General features: G+C 44.0%; 1 protein-coding gene and 1 non-coding gene across 5 annotated transcripts in view; one reads left to right on the top strand and one right to left on the bottom strand.

Moving 5' to 3' along the window:
• The first annotated feature begins 1,046 nt into the window (after nt 1-1,046).
• Nucleotides 1,047-1,118, top strand: trnaq-uug (transfer RNA glutamine (anticodon UUG)). The gene has a single exon. It is a non-coding gene; the product is annotated as a tRNA-Gln (tRNA).
• Nucleotides 1,119-1,490: 372 nt separating this feature from the next.
• The window catches only part of LOC134462399 (tensin-2-like), a 54,281-nt gene continuing 46,871 nt past the window's right edge, over nt 1,491-8,900 (bottom strand). For 3 of the 4 annotated variants that reach the window (XM_063215413.1, XM_063215415.1, XM_063215416.1), the window contains 6 exons: nt 8,367-8,444; nt 7,843-7,920; nt 7,463-7,631; nt 6,880-6,948; nt 5,786-5,818; nt 1,491-3,857 (listed from right to left, as the gene is read on the bottom strand). In XM_063215413.1, coding sequence (XP_063071483.1) covers nt 3,713-3,857; nt 5,786-5,818; nt 6,880-6,948; nt 7,463-7,631; nt 7,843-7,920; nt 8,367-8,444 — 572 coding nt within the window. In that variant the 3' untranslated portion in view covers nt 1,491-3,712. The remainder of the gene's footprint in view (nt 3,858-5,785; nt 5,819-6,879; nt 6,949-7,462; nt 7,632-7,842; nt 7,921-8,366; nt 8,445-8,900) is intronic. The other variant, XM_063215414.1, reaches the window with a different exon arrangement.

Below are 8,900 nucleotides of genomic sequence, written 5' to 3'. Positions count from 1 at the left end.
TATAACATTTCAGTCACAGCAGCACACTTAACTCACTATTCTTACACGCACCATTAAAGTGTCATTCGATTCGTATTAAAGCCTACATTTTAGAAATGCCACATATTTAGCTGAAATATTACAAAACGACACAAAAATCATTGTCATTTTAAAGCACAAATTTAATGCTAATAAGGTGTCACCTAGTTTAGTTCAAAATGTACTTCAGCTATTTGGCTTATTTGGTTATTGTTTGTAAAGATTCATTCTCCTGCTCTTCCCCACAAGCATGTCTATGTGCTGGCATATGATGATCTAGCATGCAGAGACAACACCAAAGGTCACGGTAGGTTATCTGACTGACAGGTTAGTGACAGAGGTTTTAGGCAGGGTCGATAGCTGGGGCGATAGTGTTTTTTTTTTTAGCTGCAGTTCCATGAGCCAGGGGTTTGGTGAATAATTTAGTATTTTTTTTCTTGTGCTTACAATATTTGTCTATGGCTCTGTCTTCGCCAGCATAGGCCATCAGGCGCAAAAAGAGATTCAGAAGCGGTCATGAATGGAATAGGGCGACGACGGCCTTGTTTAATCTAGACTCCCACATCACTGAAGTCTGCACTGAAGAAGCTCACGTCGCCCCCTGCCGACTCACTTGATAAGTAGGTTACCCGCTTGCCTATCGGAAGCCATGCAGCTCCCTTTGAATTCTTTCTTGGCACCCACATTTCTACCCTTGCTACTTCATTCGTCGGGCAGCTACATACTATTATCAACAGTAAGCCTTTATGAAAAGTAACACGGCTATTATCAGGTTATCCTGCAGTGTAGGCTACGTGTTTGTATTGCTGAGCACATCGACTGGCTGCATGTAGCCTAATGTGTTCAGATAGTGTGGAAGGCACAAGCTAGATAAACGGAGGCCAAGCGAAGTGATAGTACTGGCAACATGGCATAACAAAAACAGGTCTAATACACAATCATACAGTAACGTTTTTATCAATACATGGAAAGTAGGTCAAGTTACATTTGTGTTTAATTCCTGTTAGCATCAGAGGTAATACAGCGGCGGTCCTATGGTGTAATGGTTAGCACTCTGGACTTTGAATCCAGCGATCCGAGTTCAAATCTCGGTAGGACCTCGTCCTTTTGAAGTGAAGATTCCATGCTAAAAGGTCGACGGGAGTTTGGGGAGTTGTCATTCGGGCTGCAACAGCGGAATTCTACCGCGTGTGAATAAACTTGTCATGAAGAATTGATAACCTGCAGTGATCAACACAACGTAGGCCAATGGGTTGAAACGGATGTGGTATGGAAATAGTAGCAATTCACACTGCTACAGTGTGGCACTCCATCCATTGAAAGTCTGTGATGCTTTGAAAATGCTGCGGTGTTGTGAAGTAGGCTACTTGGGGGAAATCTTAAAAATTAGGCCTATATGACGTCTTGACATGATAGAACTTGGCCACATGCAATGCACGTAGAGGTGTAACAAACACTACTGTAAACGTATGTGATGAAAACATAACTTTATTTTTTTGCAGTTCATTCAAAAAAAATAACAAATGCATTTTATTTGCACTATAACTTCAAAAATACTTGCATGATGAAAATATATTATTTTATATATGGTATAAAGATCATCAGGCAAAACAATGCATTGTCTTCATATACAAAATGCTCAGCCACATGTGGGATTTAAATACAAAAGGCAGGGGAAGTGAAAGCGCCTTGGTGGTATAAAAACATACCTAGAGGGTTGAATTATGAAATCGTATAGGCCTAGTAGTAATCTTGGTCTAGCAAGTGAGACTGGTTTTCATGTTTCATGGCAGCCAGGAGAATATGTGTCCCTTGTTTAGATCTATCGTAAGGCCAGTTACAAAAACATTGTGGTGCAGTGCAGGGCCGCTGACAGCTTTCACTGGGCCCAGGACAAAGTCATCTGAAAGGGCCCCCTACCCTATGCATACAATGTAATGGAGACCCAAATCTGGGCCCCATATCTCCCTGGGCCTGGGACAGCATACCCCTTTGTCCCCCCTGTTGGCGGGCCTGATGCAGTGTATCAAGTGTGTCAAACTGCAAACTGACAAAAATGTGTCAAGACGCCTCCACAAACTCTGTATCATAGGCCTATATCATAATGTTTATCTGAAACAGTAAGTCACAGAGGGTAACAATGACTTATGGTTGATTTGCCACCTGTGAGGCAGTTTTATTGGATTAGTCCATAGGCTACATTTTCTGAATTACAATGGTTGACTTTCCTTCAAAATGCATCGTCATATCAAGCTGAAATCCCAAATCTGTGTCTAAAGCACTCAGAGTAACAATGATAATAATGATGATAATAATAAAAAACAGCTGGACTCTCCCCTCAGTCTCAGGCCAAATGCTGCTGAGGTACTTCCACATTCATTGACTGATACAGTCACATTCCTTTGGACAAATGCTGTATCACTTTCACTTCTCTGTACCCTCAGACCAAAAAGGACACTTTGTGAGATTCCAGAAAAGATAATACGCTCTAGCACTGTATCTTAATACGGAGAAAAACAAGACTGCCAGTAGGACGTTTTCCAAAGTAGCCATAAATAGGATTCGTGTAAACTCGTTGGTATTGACCTCAACAACGAATCAAGTCGCAGTCTGCTCATTGAAGCGCTGTGTTGCTTGGCACTGGTCAATTATGACCTGGTCTGACTCACTCATTCGTCAGTAGTTGTTGTTATTTATCCAAGAGCATGTACACACTGTACGTTTCGGACACAAACAGTTTTTACAGTAATTGTTATGACTGAGCTGAACCAAGCTAAACAAGGGAAAACTTGTGTTGTTTTCTCGCAGTTTGCTTAGTTTAAGCTGTTATTAGATGGCGGTACATGACACACACACAAAGAGCTTTTTTTTTCTCTCAAACCGTGTCGTTTCCCTGGCAGGCTTTCTTTGCAATTTGCCTATGTTTGTCTCTTTACTCTCCTTCACTAAAAAAACATTATTTAAAGGTACACTGTGCAGGAAATGGTCAAAAAACGGTACTGCAACTATGCTGCTCATTTGTGCTGCCTATTGCCAAATTTGATCTTTTCATGAAAGCTTACTAAGTAATAAACTAATATTTTCTGGTATGGCCCAAGTACAGGTCATTTTTGCAGCTATAAATGGCTATTTCTGGAAATTCAAAAGGGCGGACCATGGAGAAAAAGTGTATGAAAAGTGCCATTTTCCAGTCATAAGTTAATGAATACTTACAATTTGATGGTGGTGGTAAGAATTCATGAAAAAGGTAACATTAGTGAATGGGTAGCATGAATTCTGGAAATAAACAACTAAAAATCTCACACAGTGTACCTTTAAGATAATAAAACATACAGATGGGAAAATACGAATTTGACTGAATGTACAGAAACATCTTCATCACAATTGTCTATGTCTGCTTCCATTTCATGTCCTTCATTCAAATTCTTCAGCATACAATTATCTCACCTGTATAAGATATTACATTGATATCATCCTCATCACACACTTTATTTTCCATGCTCACTCCCTGGCACAGAACAGCAAAGGCATCACAGCAATTTTTCCTAGTGCATTCTTTCTCTCTGTCTCTCTATTTTCCTGTATCTCACTCACACACATTCTCTCTTCTCTCCTCTGTCTCTGTGTCTTTCACTCCAAATATCTTGTTGATCTCTCTCCATTTTTCCCCTGTTCTCTTCTGCGTTGTTTCTCTTTATCGTCTGAACTGTGGTCCCAGCATGACTTTGTTGATGAAGTTGACAATGGCGGTGGCAGGTTGCTCTGGGTCCATCTCTGCAAACAGGTGGCAGACGTTCTCAGACGAGCTGCTCGTGCGCTTAGCCACAAAGCCAAACATCCTGCAACAGAGGAGAGAGGAGAGGAGGAGTAGGAGATGGGAAGAGTGGAGAGGAGAGGAAAGGAGAGGAGGAGTGGGAGATGGGAAGAGTGGAGAGGAGGAGAGGATGGGAGAGAAGTGGATAGGAGAGATGGGAACAGGAGAGGGGAGGAGTGGAGAGGAGAGGGGAAGAGTGGAGAGGAGAGGAGAGGCCAGGAGAGGAGAGGAGAGGGGGAGGATAGGAAGACGAGAGGGCAAGATGGGGGGGAGGAGAGAGAAGAGGAAAATAGAAGAGAGAAAAGGAAAGGCGGGGGGGATAAAGGAGGAGAGGAGATAGGAGAGAAGAGAAGAAAAAAAGATTAGATGAGAAGAGAATCAAGGAGAGGAGAGGAAAAGGCCAGGTCATTTCACACACTAACACAAGCAGACACGGACGCAGGCCCAGAGAGGTGTTTAGGTTGACCAGTGCAGCGATGGAACGATATCGGCTGCACGGTTTATGTTCACATGGAGGAACTCTGTGTTGCTGTTCCACCCTGTGTTGATAAAGAGCGACTCTCCCTCTGCTTATTGATATATACATTGCCATATTGGATTTTGTAAACTGACGGAGTACAAAAACATAAATAGACATGGTGTGTTATGTATACGTTACACTGTGTGTACGCTGTGCAGGATTCACATGTCCGTTGACATAAACTCAAGTCATGCAGAAATTCAAACAAGCCAAGCTGAATGGGCCTTGGCCATCAGCGCAAACACACACACACACAGTTCACACACACACACACACAGTTCATACACACACGCACACGCACACGCACACACACATACTCACACACACACAAAAACCTGAGTGTCATGGCATACAGAAAATGGGCTATATGGAAGACCAGAGGTAGACAAGTGGGCCTGCCTGGGAAAGTAAAAGTCCTGTCTGCCACTATGCCATGTGTTGACTCTGCTCTGCCCGGGCCCTTAAAGGACTTCTTATGCCAATTTCAATATGCTGTTGTATTGCTCACGCTACCCTTGACTTGTCAGTACCTGGTGACGCTGCATTTTTCGACTCAGCCCTTTCTGAGCTATTCTAATGGGAGCAGACTTTGTTTACATTAAAAATTTCTTAACGTAGACCTACTCCAAATATTATCCCAAAAGATATCACTGTTTGCTAGTTGTCTGCTAGTTGTCTGTTTGCTAGTTGTGATGTTGCATAACATTTTGGATGTTACTGGGAATAAAACAAGATGTTTTTTGAAATGTAAACAAACACCTGTCCCTATTACAAAGACCAGGATCTCGAAAAAGGCTGAAGAAAAAAAAAAAGTCAGGTACTGACAAGTCCATGGTAGTGTGAGCATTACAACTGCATGTTGATATTCGCAGAAATTATCCTTTAACACAGGTGAGTTCACTCCTTAGGCCTATTTCAGACCAGAGCGGGGAAGCGTGGCGATTTTTACCGGCGGTGGCGAAATACATGGAAACAGATCTGTCCTTCCACACCAACACAGCGGTAGTGGCATGGAAGACGCGCTGCATTTGGAACATAGAACTCGAGCAGAATTTGGACGGCAGCGGCTGGCGGTGTCCCGTTGAAATGAATGGCAGAGTAAGAAACTAGTTTTGGCTGCGGGGATTTTGAACACGGCTGGCCGTGCACGCAGATGCTATCGGAGTGAAAGGTCGAGTAGAACATACTGCCCGATACTCAGCTGACGCCACGCAATGCTCTAGTGTGGATCTGGCCTTAAGCTCATCCACACGGCTGATGAGCTGGGCTAATTGACGTCGGCAGATGTGGTAAATTAGCTGGAACAAACATGCGGCAGGCAGGCAGGCAGCAGGACTTTGCACTCTCCCTGCAGTGCAGGACGTCTTCTTGCCTCTGAATGGGACCAGTGACACGTGACATGACACACGGCGCGTCGCATGATGTGCACTTACTTGGTAGAGGCATTGCTATCTGCGTTAGTCCACCTGAAGCACAGACAAAAGAGACAAAGACAGACAGGACTGAGGACCATGTGGGCAAAGCATGATGGGGAACAGTACATGGAGGATGGAGGAGTAACTGGGTTAAAAATGGCAATTGTGAGACAACGGTTCATGGTTGTTTCTTTTCTTGGATGGTACATGTAAAGCCATGGAGAAATTAGTGAATGACCGGATGAGAGAGAACATGTTTGTGGTTGGCACTGCAGTGCACACATAATGTTTCAAACAGGATAGAAACATAAGGGATGTCCTATTGCTCATGGGTAAGCAATGGCATGCTTCACATAAACCATCTCTCACTGGGCAGGGTGCTACACACAGAGGCTGATCTGATAGACAGCGGTGAGTCTCAGGGTATGACTGACAAAGAGAGACACAAGACAGACAGGCACTGTCTCGAGCTCAACAGCTGTCACGCAAGCATGATACCCACACATACACACACACAGACACACACGCGCACACACACACACACACACACACACACACACACACACACACACACACACACACGCGCACACACACACACACACACACAAATACTGTACACGCACACACACACGACATAGCAAGCTGTGTGAATGTAGGGCAGAGGCACATGTCCGTAGGCCTCCTGGCTCTGGCATTAAACATGAGACTGTATCCGATTCAAGGCCGGGGGCTTGCGTTACAACAGGCCGACCGGCCGGCCGCACAGCTGTCGCATACACTTCCAGGTAAAGGAAATCCCGCTGTGTAGCGTAGCCCACACACACATACAGAAACACAAACACACACACACACATATACAAACACACACACACACACACACACACACACACACACACACACACACACACACACACACACACACACACACACACACACACACACACACACACACACACACACACACACACACACACACACATTGTAAGAGCCGCTCATCTTTAGGATGCCCCTACAGTATAGCGGAATGCCACACACACACACACACTGAAAGAGTGGGTCGTCTACAGTGTATGCGATGGCCCTACTATGGCATAGCGACATGCCAAGGTTACCTTTGATCCTGTGGGTCCACGCTGCTGTAAGTCACGCTGTTGATGGGGTAGTGCCTCCTGAAAAACACCCTGCACACAGAGGACACAACAGACATTACAGCACTGTGCATTACATTACATTGCACTCTGCAGATGCAATAGCATGCCTCACAATAGCACCCACATTGAGACAGACAAAGCATTGATAACACAGACACAGAGACAAAGCATTTAATAAGAAAGAAAGATAAAATAACACAGAGAGATAGAGAGAGAGAGGTGATGAAAGACTTTAGATTATCTATCTATAACGTGTCTATAACGTGTGGTGATGTTAGCATGGGGTGCGCTTTGACAGAGCAGTAAGAAAAACTGTACAAAACATTAAACAAGCAAAGACATGTTGAGAGATAAGATAAGGAGCATGGGAATAATTGAGATGACAAGATTATTCACATTAAGCGAGCAAGAACAGTGGAGATGACAGCAGATTATTCACACAAGCTTTTAGTTTTTTTTTGTTTTAAGTATGTAGGCCTATGTCAATGTATCTCCGCCTAAAAGAGAATAATAGGGGCTATCAGATTGGCCCTGGCGTGCGCACCTGCGCTGGCTATCGGTGAGCGTGATGCCTTGGGAGGAGACTTTGAAGTGCACCACGGTCGCCGAGGGACGCGGCTCCTGGCTTAGCGTGACCTTTGTTGCCTTGGAGATGGCCTGGGGTCCCGTCAACGACTCGGTCTCCACGGAATTCAGATAGAGGACGTTACACGCTGCAAGAAAAAGAAAGGAAAAGAAAGAAGAGAGAGAAAGAAAAACAACGTCGTTTACTGTGTACTTCTTCATTCCGAGCGTTCAGAAAGCATGAGCACCTCCTACTGGTGGAGAAACGGTGTTGCAGCCTATGGCAGCAAATGGCCTGATTTCTGCCAAAACACACACTGGTATGTACACAGTCGCAGAGCAGTTAACACATAAGCGCACCTGCCCCCTGCTTGAGTAAGTCTGCTGCTGTGCTGGTGCTGGTTCCAGTCTGGAGCTCCTGTAGTTCGCCTACAAGATCTGAGGGGGGAAAAAACAAATACACTAAGTTACATTTCGAGAGTTCACACAAACTACACACACGCACTAAACAGTGGCTTGCTGTAAACCCCTTTATTTTCATTTGCCTTTGATAAATGTATAAGGCTGATATGTTACACCATCCACAATTTATCCATGATCAACTTTTGTCTGAATATACAGTAGCTGTGTGCATCATGAAATAAGGTCAACAACAATCCAACAACTCCAAGGTCAATTAAACACCTACCATTCTTCATCATCATAGTCATTCCTATATATTTTTGTGTTTTCCCCAAGCACATTTAATGATAACTGAGTATGATAATGTGCAAGCCTATATAAATACTTTGATTGATTGATTGTTTTTGATTGTTTTGACATAAAACTTATTGATCCATTCTTCTGTATGGCATGATGATTGATAATAGGTGGTGAGGTCATACCTTTTGTTGGGATGCGCAGGGCATATGGCAGTGAGATGGGAGTGATGGAGTGCTGGTAGACCAAAGCTGATAGGCTTCCTGGTGGAGTGAAAGTAGCAACCGAGAGAGAGAGAGAGAGAGAGAGAGAGAGAGAGAGAGAGAGAGAGAGAGAGAGAGAGAGAGAGCGAGAGAGAGAGAGAGAGAGAGAGAGAGAGAGAGAGAGAGAGAGAGAGAGAGAAGGTTAGTGTGAACCAAAGAAAAACAATCAGAAGATGCAACACCAACACAAAAGCAGGCACTTCATGCAAAGCCTTTCCAGTTTCCAACCTTTCCAGGGCCTTAAGTTTACACGTGTTTGTGTAGGTGTGCACGTTGCGCATGGTCCTCCATATCACCAAAGATCCTTGAGGTATTGTCCTCTCAATGCTTTTCATTAAAACGTCAAACATTCTTTCTACTATTATCTACTTCTCACAGTTTTAGGGTCAATATTAGGGCTGCTCGATAATGAGAAAAATCAATATCACGATTATTTCAGTCAATATTGATATCACG

The sequence above is a fragment of the Engraulis encrasicolus genome, chromosome 14, assembly GCF_034702125.1.
Source record: "Engraulis encrasicolus isolate BLACKSEA-1 chromosome 14, IST_EnEncr_1.0, whole genome shotgun sequence".
NCBI classification, from domain to species: Eukaryota; Metazoa; Chordata; class Actinopteri; order Clupeiformes; family Engraulidae; genus Engraulis; species Engraulis encrasicolus.
This window is presented reverse-complemented; position numbering and strand designations above follow the sequence as displayed.